This window comes from Phallusia mammillata, chromosome 6 (genome assembly GCF_965637545.1).
Source record: "Phallusia mammillata chromosome 6, kaPhaMamm4.hap1.1, whole genome shotgun sequence".
Lineage (NCBI taxonomy): Eukaryota > Metazoa > Chordata > Ascidiacea > Phlebobranchia > Ascidiidae > Phallusia > Phallusia mammillata.
In genome coordinates, this window is record NC_137257.1 from 2461488 (window position 1) to 2483221 (window position 21734).

The 21734-nt window shown below is 39.5% G+C and overlaps 3 protein-coding genes across 4 annotated transcripts; 2 read left to right on the plus strand and 1 right to left on the minus strand.

The window, feature by feature from the left end:
* Positions 1-1380: 1380 nt before the first annotated feature.
* On the minus strand, positions 1381-11466 carry LOC145232457 (calcium uniporter protein, mitochondrial-like). Its single transcript, XM_080097084.1, has 8 exons — positions 11202-11466; positions 10864-10912; positions 10577-10747; positions 10404-10508; positions 9874-10034; positions 9266-9469; positions 5084-5169; positions 1381-3596 (listed from the first exon to the last, which is right to left on the minus strand). The coding sequence occupies exons 1-8, from the start codon at positions 11385-11387 to the stop codon at positions 3467-3469; spliced, it is 1092 nt and encodes a 363-aa protein (XP_079953210.1). The 5' UTR covers positions 11388-11466; the 3' UTR covers positions 1381-3466.
* A 1250-nt stretch (positions 11467-12716) lies between these two features.
* On the plus strand, positions 12717-13956 carry LOC145232458 (uncharacterized). The gene is made up of 2 exons (XM_080097085.1): positions 12717-13481; positions 13618-13956. Exons 1-2 carry the CDS (start codon positions 12812-12814, stop codon positions 13731-13733), a joined length of 786 nt encoding a protein of 261 aa, XP_079953211.1. The 5' UTR covers positions 12717-12811; the 3' UTR covers positions 13734-13956.
* Positions 13957-14120: 164 nt separating this feature from the next.
* On the plus strand, positions 14121-21255 carry LOC145232455 (uncharacterized). Of its 2 annotated transcripts, none has more exons than XR_013860878.1 (2): positions 14121-21061; positions 21126-21255. XR_013860878.1 is itself a non-coding variant. In XM_080097082.1 (2 exons), the coding sequence occupies exon 2, from the start codon at positions 14793-14795 to the stop codon at positions 20526-20528; it is 5736 nt and encodes a 1911-aa protein (XP_079953208.1). In that variant the 5' UTR covers positions 14121-14396; positions 14461-14792; the 3' UTR covers positions 20529-21255. The 2 variants fall into 2 exon arrangements, 1 of the variants encoding a protein (XP_079953208.1); XM_080097082.1 differs by having other exon boundaries at positions 14121-14396; positions 14461-21255.
* The last annotated feature ends 479 nt before the right edge of the window (positions 21256-21734 follow it).

Below are 21734 nucleotides of genomic sequence, written 5' to 3' on the forward strand. Positions count from 1 at the left end.
GATTATACTTAGTACTATCTCCAAGAATAACCTCATTAGCAACCAACAAAGGTTATTTCGCTTTCAAATTTGTCAGAACAATAATAAAGAACTCATTAATTAAACATGAACAATAGGGTTTCAACTTTCAATGCAAACTAACAATGGGTGTTGATGGATGAACGCAAGGAGATAAATTAAGTGATTAGCTTTAGCTGTTGCAAGCCTATTGTTAATGTAAATGTACTTCATAAGCAGAGAATAGGTGAAAGCATAAAGGAGGCAAATATAATTAAGTGCGGCCTGTTGTATTGTTCACAAATGCACTTTGCAAGCATAAAGCAGGTTAATTAACACGTCCTGTGCCGTGAATCAAGATAAATTGGGCATGAGATATGACACCAATTTAAACAAAATCATTGCTGCCTCCTAATTATACATGGGTAATAGTTTTTGCAAACATAAGCAGATTTGTATTTCAAGTCTAGCTTTTTAGGGGGATTTGGAAAAGCTTGAAATAAACGGGGTTGATTCCGGCCTGACTTCAAACTCGATCACATTTGTAGCGTAATTTCAGCTTGCTAAATTCAAAACCAACTTTCCGGGCCTAATTAGGAACTTTTAAACGGGTTCGGGCCGGGTTTGGGTTCGCTCACAAGGCTAGTGCAAAAATAAAATAAATTTACTACATGTAAGTTTTGATAATGCTATTTGTCTTGTAATTAGAGATGTACCGAATATTCGGTTTGCCGAATCGGTCATTTTTGCAAAGATTCGGTTTCGGCCGAATAATTTGTTGCGATTCGGCCGAAACCGAATCTTTTACGAACACAAAATTAAAGCGTTAAACGTGTCTTTTCTGCTTATTAAGATGCACGCAATCTTTCAAAAGCCCAAACATAACGAAAATCGCGTCAATTTTTTTTAACACATTATCGTTTTTCCCACGGTAAAAAATTAGTAATTTATTGGCAGGTTGCCAATCATGCTTAAGGCAATTTTAAACCCCACAGAAGTGAAATGAGGACAAAAAACAACTATTTTGCACTGGTTGCATGGTAGATAATAATTTTTTCACGTCAAACGCGTAGCGTACGACTTCGCGTGACGTCATAAATGACTCTGTTGATTCGGCAAAACCGCCGAATCGAAATTTAGCCGATTCGGTACATCACTACTTGCAATAGACCCCGTTTATCTGAGCTGTAAAAACAACCCGGTTTGTTAGAAAACCACAAGGACATACTATAAGCGCTACGTGCTACTGCATTTTCGGATTCTAGCAAGACTTGGATAATTTTCTTTTGGAAGTCTTGCAAAATCAAGAATTTACTATCAAACAGTATTAAAAATACCCAAACAAAACAGACTCCATTTGACCAGCTTGTACCAAGACTTCGGTTTTCAAAGCAATGACTTTTATTTCTGGCTTATTTTTTTTAGAAAGCCGCCACATTCAAAACTGGTTTGTGACAACCATGCACCAAACCATATCATGTGATCAATAGGCTACACTCTTAATTCTGAAACCAAATCCACACAAAATGTAGATTACAGTATTTTAAAACACACAAGAGCTTTTTAATAAACAGCAAAAGATTATTCGACTCGCGCTATGTAACTTTAAAGCCAAATCAATTACGATTTTGGCTGTAAAGTAAAAATACACCCAAAAAATCAGCAACCATTGGATTTATCGCTCAATCGTGCCGTGTTGTACAGATAAATGTGTGTTAGGATTTTGAGAGGTTTGTATCCGTAATAAATACGATTTTGACGTCAACACAACTTGAAACCCAGGAAGAAAACTAGCAAGATTGTTTTTGATTGTCAAATAAAATTTGCGAAATCATTACATTTTTCTACGATAGCGACACTCTACTACTAAAGAGGCAACACAATTTGAAATCAAGCAATTTTTTACGCATATGCTTCTTATTATACCTATGATAGCACACCTAATGCAGTAGGTAAAATACGCAATTTGGATGCAAAATTTTAGAGATAGTATCGTTACTATGACAACGGTGTCCCTTTTTTGGGGGCAGGTTGCAATGTAAAAACAACACTATGCTTCTTGCAGCCATTGAATCGATGAAAAAAATGTTTTAAAACCCAAAGAACGAAAAACCACTCTAGATTTTTTAAACATGTCATTTCAAGCTTAGAAAGTGAAATTCAATGCCAAGTTTTACGAAAAAAATGCTTTTTTGTGTTAGATGATTCTTAATATGTTTTGTTGGTGTTCTTCTTCACGCAATTTGTAAACCAAAGTTCAATAAAAAGGGATTCATATTTGGCTGTGACATCATAAGCAAAATCAAGCGCAAGGGGTAAATGCTTTTGATTAAATGACAAATAACATCGGCCGTGATAAAAAGCGTATCAATATATCATTTAAGCCAGTGGTTCCCATTTTTACATGTGGTTTGTAAATAGACACTTAAGCTCTGAAAATATAACCTGTGAAGTTGATAAAATGACCAATTATAAAGATGTCTGTATGGCTTAGCATCTAATATGCAGTTTATTGGGAGGAAATTAAAAAGTTTTGAATTGTTATAAAGGAATTCGTCGAAAGAGTTTTTAGGTTAGCCTCAAAACCCCATAATGTATTAAACAGTTACAGCCATTTGTAAATGCAAAGCCCCCCTTCGTGCTTGTTGCATTTGAGGAACTGACTTCACACGTCCGCAATACGTTCATCAGGATGTTTGTAACTTCAACAATCAATTGCGTTCGGTAACATAAATCATTTTGCAAAGATTGGCTTAACAAACTGTTTGCTGGTTTGTACACACAAGAGGATGTACTAGTTCGACAAAGGCGGTTAGGGTGCGGGACAAATTGAAAAAGTGTATCTTGGCAACATAATGTATGTAAAGTTTCTCAATTAAATATAATATTCTCAACTCGATAATCAGTAGCAGTAAAACTTTAAAAACAAGGTAAACCTCGGTTAATCCGGATCTTCTCCCAATTCGTGAAGAACTTAAAGGTACAAATGAATTGTAAAGGCTTTAACTAATCGACATCGGTTAATCCGGATAATTTTTTGGTCCAAACGGGTCCGGATTAACCGAGTTTTACTGTATTACCTTTTCTAGTGTTGCTAAAATGTAAAAACGGTGCACAAAGCCTAAATAGGTTTCATACAATACAAATATAGTTTCATATTAGTGAAAATAGTTAAAACCAATTTTGGAGTTCAAATTGACTCTTTAGCTAACAGAGAAAAACATCTTTACCGAAATTATACGGCACCTAATTATCGAATAGGGTTAATTTATGCTACGGAACACACGCGAGCAAACATACACACAGAGATATATAAAGATATAGAGATACTAAAATTATAAAATCATCTAAAATCGGTGCAATGTGCATGATAACCTACAATCGTGGTTCCACATTTTTTTCCACCGACCGGTGCCTACGTCACTTGATGATGCGCTAATTTATTGTGACACGTGACATTACGTCATGGTCATGGTTTGCTGCCTTCTGGGTCATGTGGGATTGTAATTGGTTCAGCTGGAAGGTTGAGATGTAGAGGATCTCGAAGACGTTTCAGATCTTGTTCTGCTTGGGCGATTTCACCGCACAGTTTGTTGTACCTAGAATAATGATTAGGTTGTTTAGTTTTCTTGGTGAAAGAACACATTGCGACACAATTGCACTAGAACAGTGGTTTTCAACCTATGGCGCGCGCACCGCTAGTGCTACGTCGATCCAAAATTGCAACTCAACTGACCAAATAATCAGTCTTGTTTAGGTCGAAACTCTTTTGAACATTTCTTAAAATTGCTAACTTTGCTGGTTTCAGAAATATGCCAGCCTGGTCAGGAAAAATTGGCCTATCTCTTGGTCTACCCATCTAAACAGGGTTTACGTGGTACGCAGCCATAGAAAAAGTCGCCAGGTGGTACGCGGTCAGTATAAGGTGGCGAACCACTGCATTAAAACAATCACCAAGCTAGAAATAGCTGCGCAACGTTGAAACGCTATGGAGCGCATAAAAATGGAGGGCACAATTGGTTGATAATGACTAAACGCGCAGCTCCACCGTATTATAAAGCGTTATGTGACTGGGGCTCACGAAAAAGTGAGGTTAGTGGACTGTGGGTAAACGCGCCTATCGACAACAAAGATGGGTTGAAATAGTGTAGGGCTTGATTCAAGCTTTGCTTTACAATTGGCCATATCCGTGTCGCAGTTTCAACAACTTCGGCTTCACAAAAAAATCAACTTTAGCCTGGGTTTGGGCCTTATACTTTCGTGTTACTTGGCCCACTAGTTGACCCAGTGGTGCCTTGTTAACCCCCTTTTTTGAATGGTGTTTTTCAGGAACTGAGAAAGCCATGTTAAGGTCATACATTACACCACAAAACCCTCAACAAAAGCAAAACAGGGCAATCCCCTTGCTACACCAAGCAACCAAGCGTGCTATCAATATGTTATATTACGTCACGAAGGAAATGCCGTTGTCGCTTATGTTTGAAGAAATAACACGAAAAATGTGGTCATTGTGCAGTCCTAGATCACACCTAAGATATTGTCATAAGCCTTATTCAAATCAGCAACATAATATTATGTTTGTTGCGTTAAATTTCAGCAGGCGTAACTGCATGGTTGTTATTTGACCCGACGTTTGCAATGGAGAGTTTACATACAATGTACTGTAGTTTGGTGTGAAATAAAATGTCGACCATAATATAGTCAATTTATACCATGGCTGCTATATACATAACTGGTATAAAAGCAGTATAAGTTGGTAATTGGTGTAGCCGAAAACGTTTCGTTGCTAATGCAAGTGTTTTTTACCCCAAACATTTCATATGCTTTTGAAGCCACTCAACACCATACCCTTATTTTTGGTCTTCATTTTACCGATCGCATTCCTTTGAAATGTGACAAGACTTTCGGAGATTTGGGACATTTTTGGGGCCTAAACGGGTCCGGATTAACCGAGTTTTTCTGTATTACATTTTTCTTTGGCCCATTTAGCTTTCAAATTGAAGGAAGAATATATAAAGCATAAAAGAATATGAATGTGTGACAGTGTGGTGAAAGAAACCTGGTTTTAAGATGGAAGGCTACTTACTCATTAACATCGAACTTCGTGCGTTCTGCCTGTCGATAGAAGAACCTCATGTACTGTCGGTCCCTTGCATCGGGGTAAACGTACTCCTACAAGAAAAACAATAGCGAGATTAATCGATAAAAGGCTTAAATCGACCAGTTAACGAAGCACATGGGGGTAGTCATAAAATAAAGTCATCAATCAGCGCGAAGTCAATCAATGTCCCCAATTAAAACAATTGACTTTTACTTAGTTTGGGTTCATTGACCGGTATAAGGTGTTTATCATCGGAAAACGTCATTAAAAAGGTATTGCGTACATTTGGGCTAACAAGAGGCAATGCAGAACGGTATATCCTCTTACTGCGTTCATAAACAATGCATTTACGCTTTTTACCGTACGGCAGAGACTTAAAACGTGCCAATTCGTTGTTTATATTGAAAAACCACACTTTGTATAAGTAATGGTAAGATATATGCCAGATTTTTAAATGAGTAACCATACCTTCGTTTGTGACGTTATTAAGTAAAAAGCGCTTAGAAGTAGGGTTTAATATACGCTAACTTTGTTTAAACGTAAAGTAATGTATGTAATTGTGCTGGTAGCATAAAAAACTGACAACATATGCTAAACCTAATATACGGGGTCGGGATTTCCAATTTCATGCCAACTTTTCACTGTATAGTAGCATTATATTATGACTTTTATTAGGCGGGTGAAGTCATGCTATTAAACAGATCTAGGTTCACAATTCCTAGTGTTGGAATCAAAAAACACTAAAATTGACGAAATAAAATGCAGCAGTTCATCAAAAAACGGCATTACACAATTTGTGTTCTTCATTTGTTAAAGTTTTTGCAATTTTTAACACAACTATAACGTTAAAACAGACGTACGGGGCAATTAAACAAAATATAAATTGTTGTTCTATGTCCCATTATCAACATATATTGGCCAGGCAATAAACATTGAAGCAAGTTACAGCACCAGTGTTCGTCTGTCGTGTTGAATAGGACATGACTCTATGTTGAAAAGGCTTTTGGGCGGCAGAGCGGAAGGCATAGTAAACAAAGGATACGAGCAAACAATTTAAACGTGATATATTCTGGTCGCTTCAACCATCGCACAGATCAGCGCTTCTCCTAACTTTGTGACCAGTCCCCGAAAGTATATTCAGTTTACCCTGGGTTTGCCAAATATTGAAGGGTATAATTTAAGAAATAAAACACCTTTGAAGCTATTTGTTAGTTACCAAACTTTAAAAAATAGGGTAGTTTTAGCCAGGTAGAATGTAATAAAACGTTCTAGTTTTTCTTTTTTGAACACACTTAAGTATTGCTTGAACACCACCAAATCTTTGAGCGATATAATCAGTGTTAAAGCAAGGCAATTTATTTTAAACACACTGTAATGCTATTACTTGAATATCACCAAAAGTATTGCTTGAATATCACCAATCTGTTCTAGTCATTACTCTTTTAAGTCTTAAGTATACATTTAATAAAATGCGAGGTCGAAAAGTTTCAAAATCTGTTAATTTACCAATCTGAAAGGTTTGAAAGGTTGAGAACCACCTACATACATGACATTTCATAATGCGCTTATGGGGCCAGAAATTTGTCTTGTGATCTAAAATGGGAATTTACTGAAAGCAAAAGATCAAACCAAGACAAACCAGTGTACGTATCTCTTGTTTCATCAAGTTTTATATGTTTCTGCATTTAAACTAGGCTAAACATACTTGATTACATTTAGTTAAGACATAGCTACTGTTTGGACACACCACAGATGACAGAAATTTTACAAACACTTTAAATCACAATGACCCAAGACAATACACATAAACCTAACTTATACAAAAATATCCAAAGGCGTTTCTTAACCATAAAGTCAATGATGACATTGTGGAAAAGAAAAATGACTTCTCAAGCATTCATGTGTATCAAGGCATGGGCTAAGAACAGCTCAACTGCAATGAGATTCACACCAGCAAAACATGACATTGCTCCTACAGTTACAATAGTGACAACGTTTGATTGTGTTGCTAGGTAAAACCTGAACACATGTTGTAGATTCAATGGAGTCTCACTTTTTAAGAATTAGTTTTATTTTAATATTGTGGAGTCAAGGTCATAACATTTGTGCCTACTTAAACTTTTCCACAAATGTGTCAAAAACAGTAACTAAACAATGGCAACATAATTGCTTTGTTTTTGGGTGGAGTCCGATGTGAAAATTTTGGAGTGATTTGGGTCAAAATCAGAGTCTAAAAATTTACTTCACTAACTCCACTGCTTAAAACAGGCAATTCACAAATCAGGCATAAAAACAGGCCATGTATAGTGCCTTTATTATTGGGTCATTGTTTTAATGGCTGTCCTCAGGGTATTGTCACAATTGACCTTAGCCGTCAAGATGGAACCAAATCAAATCATCTTACATTCATTATTGATTTTTCACTTCAAAAACACTCAACAACATGAGGTTTCTGTTAAATCTCAAGCTGGTATATGCAACATGTCAAGCTTAACCTTATGTCTGATATGTTAGGAGGCACACAACATTCATTATGGATTTGTTACAGAACCCACACATATATTCCACGGAGAGTTAAACAGTATCAACACTATTTGCATGGTACATTGGGGCAGAACATAATGAGTGTTCAATATGTTGTAACTAGCATTCGTGTTGTGAAGAGTGTCAATAATTTCACCACGAAAGAAATCACCCAAATGCAAAAACCGACATTATTTTTAAATGAAAGAACAGATGTTTTATTGGCCAATACAAATAACATCCAAATGACAAGAGCCTAATGACCCTAGTTTACAATAACCGTTTAATTTACAGAATAAATAGACATACTTGGAGTTGTAATGTAAACCTATCTACCTTTGATGTGATAATCCCTAAGGACTTACAAATATAAAGTTAATCTACTTCACTAATAATAAGCTTAGTAAGAAGCTGCTGTCATGTTTGTTACAGGGCAACAGCCACTGAATCACAGGAACATTAAACTATCAAGGCATGCTGTAAGATCTTAATATTGACAAGACAAGGTTAAAAATAGAATAGTTTGAAAACAACTCATTATGTGGTTGCCTCATTTCATGAAGAAATACTTTTGAACAATCCAAATTCTCACACCATAATGCAAAGTATGTGGCCATTACCAGATATATATACACAAATAGTGACAGATTAAAACACTGATTTCCCAAAGTGACAAAACAGTTGTCCTTTACATCTTTAACAACAAAAAGCTGGATATCCTGTTTTATGTTGCAAATAACAAAGTAAAAAAGTATTAGTTGTCATGAGTAGCAAAAAAATCAATAAAGTTTAAATGAGTCACAAATTCTAACAAGAAAATTTAAAGGTTCTGTGCAACCAATGTGTCTCAATGCATTGGCCTGGCGTTAATTATTTATTTGCATTTGTATGGCAAATTGACCTCAGAATTTATGGAAATAGTATGAATTGTAAATATTGTGATTTGTTGTAGGTCACCAATTAAATGTATTGCATGGCACAGATGTCTGTTTTTTCATTTAACACTATTTTTATGTTTTAATACATTTTAGTGTACACATTCAAACTAAAACAATGTATCGAAATATTTTTATTTTGCAATCCTACGATTCTTTTTTATTTGTGCTGTTTGCAGTTTAGGCATAGAACATCAAATTGGTATAGCCTTTTTCAGTTTTGTGGCATGTTTGTTTTACCAAAATGGTATTATTTAAAACAGACAACACAAATTAATGAACAAAACATATATATGTAATATTTTTTGACGAGATTGCTGTCATTTTAATATTTAAGTCATTTTTTCTGACAGAAAAAGGTAGTCATGAAATTGTTGAAATCTTGTGATAACACCTCATTGGTTTATTTGGCTGAACTTATAAATTAAAGAAGCGTATTGAAAACTTTATAACTGTTAATATATCTTTCGCCTAGCCCTAATCAATTAATAGGATGCTCTGAAATTTCTTAGTAGCAGCATGACAATACACAACTATCGTCCGAATATTTACTAGGAATCACACTACAATAACATATATACCCCCCAAAATTAACATTTTATTTTACATAATATCTTAAAATACAATAAGATAAAGTTTAAATATCTTACATCTTATAATGACAAACAACGGTCCAGACAAATCCAAAACTATCAAGAAAACCGCCTACCTTTTGTGTAAGAAGGAAATAGCCATACATGATAATGGCTGTTCCATATGTTATGAAGTAAGTCACTGGTTCCATGATATCCCAAGAGTATTCCCACCATGTAAGCCTGGCAAGAATCCCAAACTGTGTTCCCATCATTGCAAGCCCACCCCACATCAACAAACTGGTTCGCCATTTCGCTTTTTCCGCCATTCGATCTTTTCGCTACACACACAAAAACTTATTAGATTTTCTGCTCGATTATGCTGAGTTTATAGTAAACAAGAGTGTATGTTAATTAGATTTAAGCATACTAATAATTCTGAATAGTGTAGTTATAAGTGCCAGGCATGGATATAACCCAGTTATGTGGCAAAATTTTCTTGCCACACTTGCAGCATTAAACTGCTTAAATAAAAAGATTTTGGTAAAATACTTTACCCAAGCCTGGCACTGTAATTTAGTGATTTCGGTAGTATATATTTCAAACAAAAAATAGTTAGCTCCAGTACCTGCAACATTTGCCTGAAACAACAAAACAGATAAACTGTAAAACTTATTAGGCTATGGAAAATGTAGACTCAATAAAAACTTCAAAAACTGTTTTTCAAGCACTAAAGGCGACTGACCTGTTCTAATGGTAAAATTTCTGTTTTCAGATTTTCAAGTCTCTCCAACAATTGTTGTTGCTGTATTAGTTGGTGTTCTTCAATATTCAATTGACCATAAAGTTGGGCAATGAGGATTTTGGCCTGGTCCAAATCAGTGGAGGTCTCAACCGGGGTTTGTTCTGGAAAAACACACACAAATAGCACCATTAATAAAAACTCATTTATAAAGCCCTACTATTTTTTTTAAAAAGCTCCTAACATTGAAATAACATTCTTTAGGGTTTAAAAAACAAAATGTCATTGCTGCTGGCTGCCACAACTTGACACTAGGTGGAGTGTTGTGTGTTCAAAGAAGATTTCTGAAATTGCAATTCATTCGAGGCTCCAAAGACACATCAATATGTAGTATGGTGTTTGTTCAAATTGTTTTGATTATTTGCAGACAAAGGCATGTGGTTTCAAACAGGAAATTCAAACTGTTTTGTTTTTCCTGTCTGTGCTTCTCAAGTCAAACACTGAATAGTATTTGTTATTTGCTATGGATTTACCTAATTTTGGTGGATTGACTTCATAAGATTGATCATTAATATGCAGAACAAAAGCATTTTGCATAAGATGTTCAATTTTTGTACATGCAGCAATTCGGCTTCCATCTGTACAACAAACAAGACAGCTTAAAAGAACAGCACATATAAAAGTTATAAAAAAACTGATGGCTTGCCTGGCGCAAAGATTACTGCTCTATCAATTCCCTGATCTTCTTGCCGAAGGTCAGACAAAAAATTACCAACAGTAGTGGCAACAGGCCTTAAAACAAACTTGCACATTTCCTTGCGAGACGGTAAAGGCACACTTATTACTGGTAAGCCATTGCTGAACGAAAATGTCACGTCTGTAAGAAAATGAATGAATTTTAATTGCAATAAAAAGACATGAAATAAATCAGACTACTTATTTGCTTGATATTAATTTTTAATAAAGGCAAATGTAATAGCGTTTATGACAAACCTTGCTTGTCTTCTGTTCCTAATCTTCTTATATGGCACAGATTGCAGTTCTAAAATGAAGAAGATATATATATATTTTATGTAATACACTTTAAAACATAATGGAGGATATATATTTTTTTATTCACAAAACATTTTCTTGTAATGATTTGCATTTAGGTTAAATTTACACACATATCGGAAGGCTAGTACAATAAAAAATACAATTTAAACACACAAAAACATTACAAGGTTTTTTAAGGCTGTAACATATTATTATACATTTTTATGTTCTGATGTACTCAATTATTAAATTTCATTCTTTGACCTAGATTTAGATTTTGTGCGAATGCACCTTACCGTTTCCAAAGAGGACAAAAGATTGTGATTCCTCTTGTGAAAAATGTTAATTCCAGTTCCCAAAAATCTCCTGTTTTCCAACTGTTCCTTTCTTAAAAGTCCAAGGATAGTGGATCTTCCATGTAAGGCAGGAGCTGGTAATGCCTTGGCAGGAAAAATCCTTAAAATTGCTCGAGACTTTTGCATGTTTTAATTGAAACTAAAAGTTAAAACTACTTAAATCATCACAATAAAATAATCTTAAAGCAACATAGATTATGTAGTTACAACTTAAAGTCAAATTAAGCTAAAAAATCACATTGTTGCAATTAAATTCAAGAAAATGCAGACAATATAACATAAATGTCTAACAAGTTGTTTTAGTACAAGTACTGTTTGCTCTTGTGCCCTACATATGCGAGAGTAATAATAACTTCTTAAAATCAATATCAAGCCGCCTTGAGCCATTGAAAGAAGAAGGGGGTGTATGACGTAGGTATTTTTTTACCAATGCATTAAACTGGTCGCCTTTGTAATCCACATAAAACACTCATAACATCAAAAATAAATAAACTAGGCTTCCAATAGAAGTTTTCAAAACCAGTACAACGCAACTAAAGTTCAGTAAATCAGAAAACACATTCCAACGTTCTGACACAAACGCTTACAAATGCCAAGTCTCAGAATCCAATACGCCACAAACAGCATTTAAAGGTTAGATCCGTATGCCACCCAGTGGCACAATAACAATACTTGTTTAACAGTTTTTTTATTGCAAAAAAATTGCTTCTGCATTTCTGCCAAACTATGTTTTAGAAATATTTTAACAAAATTCTTTAAACCCTAAACATAGTATTGGACTGTTTCATAAAAACAGATAAAAGCATAAATCGTTTCTTTTAATAACAGAAATATATATTTCGCCTTAATAAATAGGCATCGTCAGTTTCTGCAAAAAAGCAAACATGTAAGGGGCTGTAGGTAAAAGTAGTAAAAAATAAATAAAATAGTTAAAACACTTATAAAATTTTTAAAAATTTAAAACTGTACAAATTAAACAACTGCGAAGCACAGAGGCAAACCACGACTAGCGAGTGGCCACAAGCGACACGAGAAAAGGCAAGAAAAAAGAGACGTGATAAACTGATAAGCCATTACAGAACACGGTGGGAAGTAAATAAACCTCTAGGCGTGAAGAAACAAAACATTAAGGGGTAGAAACACAAAGATGGGATTACCTCACGCGCGGCAGAATCATTTTTTGTATGTTAATTTCGGCCTTGATTTTGTTCAGCCATTTATCTTCAAAAATATCTAAAAGATTGGGTGAAGGCATTTGCACAAACACAACAAAAAAACACAGGTGGATGTGCGGTTTACGCTTTAATATCGCACTATGGTTCTCCGCGTAGTGGCGCAGTAGCGCAGCTCGGTCATTGTTTGCCGAGCAATCGAACGTTTTCCAAGTGGCGCGATGGGTATTCCACCGTGTGGAGAACTTGTTCTTGGTTTGACCAACATATTGCTTGATATGCAATGTCAAGAAAATCAGACAGAAATATCAGTCGGCTTTTACCAACAAACTAGCTAAAGAAAGACACTTACAAAACAAAAAATACTGGAAAAAGTTTATGTGGCTAAGGGAAAAACAGACGGCGAAGCGAAGACAATTAAGTTCGGCAGAACGACAACGAGTAAGAAACATACGTGATAGAACTAGGTACCGCAAACGAAAAAGACACAAAACTCAACTCGACATTACCAATCGAGCGCATTGTATGATCCTAAACAAATCCAGCTTTGATCTGAACTTGGACGATAAAATTCTTTTGTTGAAAGGACTAAATTTTGCACCAACACCTAGGTGGACAGAAGACATTGAATCACAAGAATGGCTGAACGCAATGAGCCATATCCGAAGGATTGAGTGGTCTAATTTTTTCGCAGATTGCAACAATGAAGAAGATCGAAGTAACAAATTTCCACCAAAGTTAAAGTTGCAAAAGTTCTCTAGACCCCCAAGAGACCAGCTAAACGATACAACAATAGCTTATACCGAAGGAGTGATGGCTAAAATGAGAAACCTCGGCGTATGTGTAAAGCGTCAATACCGCGACAGGAACAACCTGGTTCCAGCTATGAGAAAAAGCTTTGTCAAGTTGAGAAATTTGGTGAAACGCAAACAAATAGTTATTTGCAATGCTGACAAAGATGGGAAAATTGTAGTCATTAACCACGCGGATTATGACCTTATCATGAACCGTGAATTGGGAAAATTTGAAAGAATGGACATCAGTCAAGGTACAATTGAACAACATCTTAATGATATAAGGTTAAAGTGTGAGTGTTTTTTAAAAAAGTTACACGCTGCTGGGGTTATTAATGAAGATTTTCTTGCCCATACTGTTGGAATTAAATTTGAAAATGGAATTTATAGACATATATCTGGACCGTCCGCCAAATATTTCTCCATTTACAACACAGCTTATGCGTACCCACTTTTTAAGACGCATAAGCTACTGCAAGAACATCTGCACACAATCAGAGCAATAGATATTCCTATTCGGCTCCTACAAGCGGCAGGGCAAATAACTACCTCCAGAGTAACAGCATTTCTAGAATATCTCCTTAAACCTGTAAGTGTGAACTACTGCAAATCTGTAGTGGATGAATACTGCCAAGACACTAAACACTACTTACAAAGCCTTGCAATATGGGAATCAAGTTTGAAAGAAACGCAACCATTACACCTTGTTGCCACAGATGTAACAGCCCTGTTACATCTCCACGTTCAGTTGCGCATGATTGACTTGTCTCATTATTCCCCTGCTATGACGTTGCAATCGCCATGTGCGTGGCAGTAAAATTGGAAGGCCTTTGTCTGTGTGTTGCAATGATTGGTTCATTTACTGTACAACGTGGTCGAGTGGGGTGATTTATTGCTGCATTAAGTAAATTCGTTTGTGTTGCATTTTTTAGAGACGAATAAGGCTAAATTAAATATTGTGACGACTGACTAATTAATCTTCAAGTGAAGGCTGTCTACCGTGATTGTCGGTGAGTGTTTAATTCGATTTGTGACCTAAATTAATTCATGGCTTTATGTGTGACTTATGGCATGCTGTATTTTCCTATAGTGATTGCAGCGATTGTTTCATCGTCTTGCAACTGTTGATACGTGTACTGTACCTGTTGACCTGTGTCGCAAAATAGTTGGTAAGTTAGTCATTGGCATTTTTGTGCGTTGACATATGTCAATGTGTTTCGTTTTCTTGTTTAGAAAACCGTTCCCGTTCCCGTTCCCGTCTCCGTTTCGTTCTCAACCCTGTTTCTGTCCGTTCCTAAATTGTGTACGACGTTGTGGTTGTTGCCGCTGTTGTCGCTGTGGACTATTACACGAGATTCGGGAAGTGTGATTTGTGTGGGAAAGGGCGGGGCGTGTTTCAACGTGACAAACCCCTTTGTGAGGCTCAGCCTTGCAGGTCGGCCGTTCAGAGTCTACATAAAGAAGTTTTCAACTGCTGCTCGTTGAAAAGGAAGTTTCAACTGTCGCTGATTGAGAGAAGCTTTCTACTCTTCCTTATTGGAAAGAAGCTGTTGCTTGGTTAAAAAATGAATTCCGACACGATTGAAGAAGATAAGGGTGAACAGCTCATCAAATTGCAACGTTTATTGCAAGAATCCTACACCCAAACGGAACGTTTAATGGTCAGTCCCAATAACTTAGTTTCTGTACATTCATCGGTGCGAATTATAAATGAAAGGTACCGACTTCTTGTGGAGCATATTACTTCAAATTCACCTGAAAATGAAGACCTTGTCAAGGATTTGTTAAAGCGATACGCTGAGGAGAAGACGGAGTTTGATAGCAGGGTTGCTGAATGGATCGAAAAGGCCCAGCCTGCTACGTCCCCACCGCCACAAGTTGGTTCAAAAAAGTCGGTTAAAAGTTGCACTTCTAGTTGCCCTACTTCAGCAAGTACGAGTTCCAGTGTTCGTAGAACTGAAGCACGAATTAAGCTTGAGATGGCTCGCGCAAAACTTCGTCAGGCCAAGGAAAGACAGGACGAGGAGAACGAGCGACGAAAGAAGCTGCTTGATGACGAACGCAAGTTGCGTGATGAAGAACAGAAGTTGCGTGAGTCAGAGCGCCGATTGACAGCCGACGCAGAAATTCGCGAGGTACAACGTCAAGCCGAACTAGCCGAAATCGAAGCTCGCGGATGGGAAGGTAAATTCGAAGCGGAATTCGTTTATCCGCCAACCGTAGAGAGGCCTTTTGTGCAAACGGTCACCGAATGTCTAAAACCTGTACCGCGTTGTGATAGGCAGGAGCTGCCTAAAGTAAGTCATCAGCCTCCTATCTATGCTACTCCGCAATACGATTGTCAAAATAGGAATAATCCCACAGTAGCGCAGGAACCTCGTTACAGCTCAGATGAGCGTTTTCTACCGCGTCCGAAGATAATGTCATTTAACGGCGATCCAATGGAATACTGGACGTTCATTCGCAACTTTGAAGCGCACGTTGCCACTAAAGTTCACTCTGACGATTTGCGGTTGGTTTATCTGCTGCAACATTGTGATGACAAAGTGCGACCTAAAATTGATCACTTGACGAAAAGGCCAGTCGAGGGTTACCGACAGGCACGTCAAAAGCTATTTCATGAGTACGGACAGCCGCACATTATCGCAAATGCCAGTGAGCAGCATTTGAAGAAGAGTCCTCGCTTGAAAGGAGATCAACCGGAACGACTAATGCAGTTTGCAGATCTGCTGGAAAAATGTCTCACTACACTGGAGGATATCGATGAATATGCCGGTCTTAACTCACTTGACACCATGCTGCAGCTCATTGACAAGTTGCCCTATCGCTTGCAGGAAAAATGGATAGAGCGATCAGTCGAAGTTCTGCATCGCACTAATCGTGAAGCCGGGTTTAGCCACTTTGTTCAGTTTGTTTCGGAACGTGCAGAGGTGGAAAATTCCCTCTACGGAAGTAGGATTATGGGATATAGGCGCGACAAGGATCCTGGTCCACCGATGAGAAAGCCAAGAGCGTCTGCGTACGTTGTGAACCCAGTTGAAGTTCGACAGCGTCCGACAGAGAGGCCGACTACTTCCGCTACGTGTCTGTTCTGTGGTAAGGCTCACGATTTGCCTAAGTGCTTTGAGTTTAAACGTAAAACGTACTCCGAACGTGTGGAATTCGTCAGTCGTAAGAGATTGTGCTTCAGATGCCTTACTCCAGGTCACTGTGTTAGACGATGCAAGGCGAGAACTGCCTGCGAAGAAAACGACTGTTCGAGTCACTACCACCACACATTGCTGCATAGGCCTGCTCCAGCCGCAAAGCCAGAGTCACAAGCGACACCAGCTGAGCCGCAAAAGGTCGCTTCATGTTCAGTGGCAACGCCGGGCGAATGTGGTTACGAAGACGTGTATCAATGCGTCGTACCGGTCGAGGTAAAATACGAAGGCCGGAAGGTTTTAACATACGCATTTTTGGATATCGGCTCTACCGGAACCTTCTGTAACCAAAGGTTGATTGAAGCCCTGGGCATGAAAGGTGAGACTAAGGAGATTGTTTTACAAACACTGACAGATGAAGCCAAAGAGCATACGGCAGTTTCAGTGAGTTTCTCTGTTTCTCCAGTAGGTGGCGGAGATGATATATTTCTCCCTAAAGTAATAACCGTTGGTGAAATCCCCGTTCGTCCTAATCCGATTCTTAGCAAAGAAGCATTAAGGGGTGCCCCACATTTACGTGACTTGAATTTTCCCTTAATCGAGAAAGGAACTGTAACATTGCTGATTGGTCTGGATAATCCAGACGCCTTGTTCATTGAGGAGATGCGTCGTGGTCCAAAAGGGAAACCGTTTGCTGTCAAGACACCTTTTGGATGGACATTATTTGGCCCTTCACTCCTTCCGTGTGCATCATCGAGGTATCAGGTAAACTTCGTGAAGTCTAGAGACAGCTCTTTACAGAAGCAAATCTCTAGTCTGTGGGAGACAGATTTTGGGAACGAAACTGCTGTTCTAGATTTCCCCACGTCGCGCGAAGACAGAAAGACGTATGGTATCATGCAAAAGAACGTGAAAATGGTGGAAGGTCACTATGAGCTGCCGTTGCCGTGGAGAGAAAGCTCAGCTTGTTTGCCAGATAACAAGCCAATGGCCGAAAGACGGCTGACGTACTTGAAGCGACGCCTGGAGAAGGATCACTCACTGAAGGAAAAGTACGTGAGCACAATGCAGTCCTACCTCGAGAAAGGGTACGCAAGAGAGATACCTCGAGAAGAAATCGAATCGGTTGATGGTGTTTGCTGGTATTTACCACACCATCCTGTACTTCATCCCCGTAAGCCAGACAAGGTTCGTGTAGTTTTTGATTGCGCTGCAAAGCACAAGGGCGTTTCCCTCAATGATGTGCTGATGCAGGGCCCGGATCTCGTAAACAGTTTGGTGGGTGTTTTGACTCGATTTCGCAAAGAGCGGTACGCTTTGGTGGCCGATATAGAATCGATGTTCCACCAGATTCGTGTTACCCTTAAGGACAGGGACGCCTTGCGATTTCTGTGGTGGCCAGGAGGGGATTTGACAAATCAACCAACAGCGCATCAAATGACTGTGCACCTGTTCGGGGCGACTTCATCCCCTAGTTGCGCGAGTTTTTGCTTGAAGCAAACAGCCTTGGATTTTGGTCAAGATTTCAATGCACAAGCGTCTTCGGTCGTCAGAAGAAATTTTTACGTGGACGACTGCCTGACTTCGGTTGCATCTACAGTGGAGGGAATTCAAATGACCAAAGAGATTTCAGATTTGTTGTCACGTGGAGGATTCCACTTGACAAAATGGCTCAGTAATAACCAGAAGATTCTGTCAAAAATTCCTGAAGAAGAGAGGTCAAAGGCAGTGCGAAACAAAAGCTTGAGTGATGACGTCACAGAGAGAGTGCTTGGTGTCCACTGGAACGTGCACGAAGATACGTTTGGATTTAAGGTCAACCTTCCTGAAACGGCGAAGACTCGAAGAGGACTTCTTTCTGCATTGAGTTCACTGTACGACCCTCTTGGATTCGTTGCACCGTGCACGCTTGGAGCCAAATTATTACTCCAAGGTTTGTGCAAACGTGGAGTTGGCTGGGACGACTGCATTTTGGAATCGGAAGCAACACAATGGAGCGAATGGCTTGGGCGTTTACCGAAGCTTCATGACCTGTGTCTTCCTCGTTGTTTTAAGCCCGATGATTTCGGCGATGTGCAAAGTTGGGAGTTACACCACTTTGCAGATGCTTCCTCCGTGGCCTACGGAGCTGTGTGTTATCTGAGGATAGTCGACGTCGGTTTGCGTGTTCACTGCGTGTTTCTTGTTGGCAAGTGTCGACTAGCGCCGCTGAAAACAGTGTCAATTCCAAGACTGGAACTGACGGCGGCAGTTCTATCCGTGAAGCTAGATGAAATGATGCGACGAGAGCTTGGCTTGCCAGTGCATCGGTCTGTGTTCTGGACAGACTCCACTGCCGTCCTACAGAGCATCAGGAATTCGAAGAAGAGATTCCCTACGTTCGTTGCTAATCGAATTGCAAAGATTGAAAGGCAAAGCGATCCTTTAAGCTGGAGACATGTTCCTTCAAAGCTCAATCCGGCAGACGAGGCGTCACGTGGATTGACGTCAGAAGCGTTAGTGACGTCTGGCCGCTGGTTGCGCGGTCCGCAGTTTTTGTTGGAATCTGAGGATCACTGGCCTGTGAGTCCGATTGTTTTACCCGACTTGCCTGCTGAGTTCAGTCCCGTAAAAAAGCAGGAAGTCTCCATACATATGGTCGTAGAGAGGCAGTCCATAGTTGAGAGGATCATCCATCGGTACTCTTCGTTGCATCGTTTGAAAAAGAGTATCGCCTGGCTGCTTCGATATAAGAAGTTTTTACTGTCGCGTGTTCGCGGTAACAAGGCTGTGGTGGAGAATCGTGGATCATTATCTGTTGAAGAATTAAATGCTGCCGAACTGGAGTTGATTAAATATGTGCAGCGAAAGCATTTCAGCCCTGAGCTTGCTGCGTTGGAGAAGGGATCTCTTTCCAAGACCTCTGTGAAACGTCACATGTTCAAACTAAATCCAATGGTTGTTAACTCCGTGCTTCGAGTTGGTGGTCGACTAGAAAAGGCTTTCATTCCGTACGATGCCAAACATCCGATTCTTCTACCACATTCGTGTCATTTTACTGACTTGGTTATCGAGAGACATCATCGTCTTGTCGGACATTCTGGGATGGGCCACACTTGGTCGTCGCTGCGCCAAAGGTTTTGGATACTTAAAGGTGGAGTAGCCGTACGCCGAGTGATTGGGAATTGCCTGTTCTGCAAGAGAAGAAATGCTTCCGCTGGAGTACAGAGGATGGCAGACCTTCCTTCAGCAAGACTGCATCCGGACGAGCCCCCGTTTTCACACGTAGGGGTGGATTATTTTGGTCCCTTTCCAGTTAGGCAGGGACGGAGCATCGTGAAACGGTACGGGGCAGTGTTTACCTGCCTATCAATTCGAGCTGTCCATATCGAAGTTGCCCACAGCCTATCTACAGACTCGTTCATCGACGCGCTTCGTCGCTTCATTGGTCGGCGTGGGAATCCTGTAAATATATATTCCGACAATGGGACGAACTTTGTCGGTGCAGAACGGATACTGAGAGAATCACTGCAGTCTTGGAACCAAGTTCACATTGAGGAGTACCTGAAACAAAGCGGAATTCGTTGGTCGTTCAATCCCCCGACAGCCAGTCATATGGGAGGTGCGTGGGAACGAATGGTGCGCTCCATCCGGCGAATTCTGACGTCTCTGATGACACAGCAAGTTGTTTCCGACGAAACATTGTCAACGCTTTTTGTTGAGGTTGAGTCAATACTCAACTCGCGTCCTCTTATTCCTGTCACCTTTGATCCCCGCGATGATGAGCCGATCACACCCAATCATCTCCTGCTCATGAGATGCAACTCGAATTTGCCTCCTGGCTTGTTCGACAAAAAGGACTGTTACGTGCGGCGCCGTTGGGCGCAAGTGCAGTACTTGGCGAATCAATTTTGGATCCGCTGGGTTCGCGAATATCTACCGAACATCATTTCCAGGCAGAAGTGGTTCCAGAAGAGGAGAGATCTCCAGATCAACGATGTGGTTCTCGTCGTGGATGATTCACAGCCACGCTCCAAGTGGTTGATGGGTCGCGTTGCGGATACATTTCCCGATAAAACGGGAACTGTACGCTCGGTGCTTGTGCAAACGCGATACAATCGTGTCAAACGACCGATTGCAAAACTTTGCTTGATTGTCGCCGCTGAAAGTGATGCTTAGTGTGCTGTTTTGTTTATTGAATTTCGTTGAACGTTCGATGTTTGTTTGTGTGTGAAATGTATTTACCCGGGTCATACATTTAGGTGGGGGTATGTTACATCTCCACGTTCAGTTGCGCATGATTGACTTGTCTCATTATTCCCCTGCTATGACGTTGCAATCGCCATGTGCGTGGCAGTAAAATTGGAAGGCCTTTGTCTGTGTGTTGCAATGATTGGTTCATTTACTGTACAACGTGGTCGAGTGGGGTGATTTATTGCTGCATTAAGTAAATTCGTTTGTGTTGCATTTTTTAGAGACGAATAAGGCTAAATTAAATATTGTGACGACTGACTAATTAATCTTCAAGTGAAGGCTGTCTACCGTGATTGTCGGTGAGTGTTTAATTCGATTTGTGACCTAAATTAATTCATGGCTTTATGTGTGACTTATGGCATGCTGTATTTTCCTATAGTGATTGCAGCGATTGTTTCATCGTCTTGCAACTGTTGATACGTGTACTGTACCTGTTGACCTGTGTCGCAAAATAGTTGGTAAGTTAGTCATTGGCATTTTTGTGCGTTGACATATGTCAATGTGTTTCGTTTTCTTGTTTAGAAAACCGTTCCCGTTCCCGTTCCCGTCTCCGTTTCGTTCTCAACCCTGTTTCTGTCCGTTCCTAAATTGTGTACGACGTTGTGGTTGTTGCCGCTGTTGTCGCTGTGGACTATTACACGAGATTCGGGAAGTGTGATTTGTGTGGGAAAGGGCGGGGCGTGTTTCAACGTGACAAACCCCTTTGTGAGGCTCAGCCTTGCAGGTCGGCCGTTCAGAGTCTACAAGCCCTATATCCAAACCTTCGCCGCGAATTGGTAAAGCAAGCGTTATCTTCAGCTTTGAGCACACATACCAATTTTAGCGTCAAAGGAAGAAATCTACTCACTCAACTTGTTATGTTCTGCTTGAGTAATGTAGTGACTGAGTTCAAGGATGCTTACTATAGGCAAACTAGCGGCATTGTCACAGGCGACAACCATTCAGTTTCGGTTGCAAACATTGCCGTCCACTACATCGTTCAGTCACTCAGGGATGTGATATGTGGTGTTCATCTTTTCAAAAGGTACATAGATGACATATTATGGATATCATCCGGGAGCGAAAATACGAAACAAGTACAAACTTCACTTAAAAAGGGTTTTGAAAACTACGGGCTGACACTTACGTTCA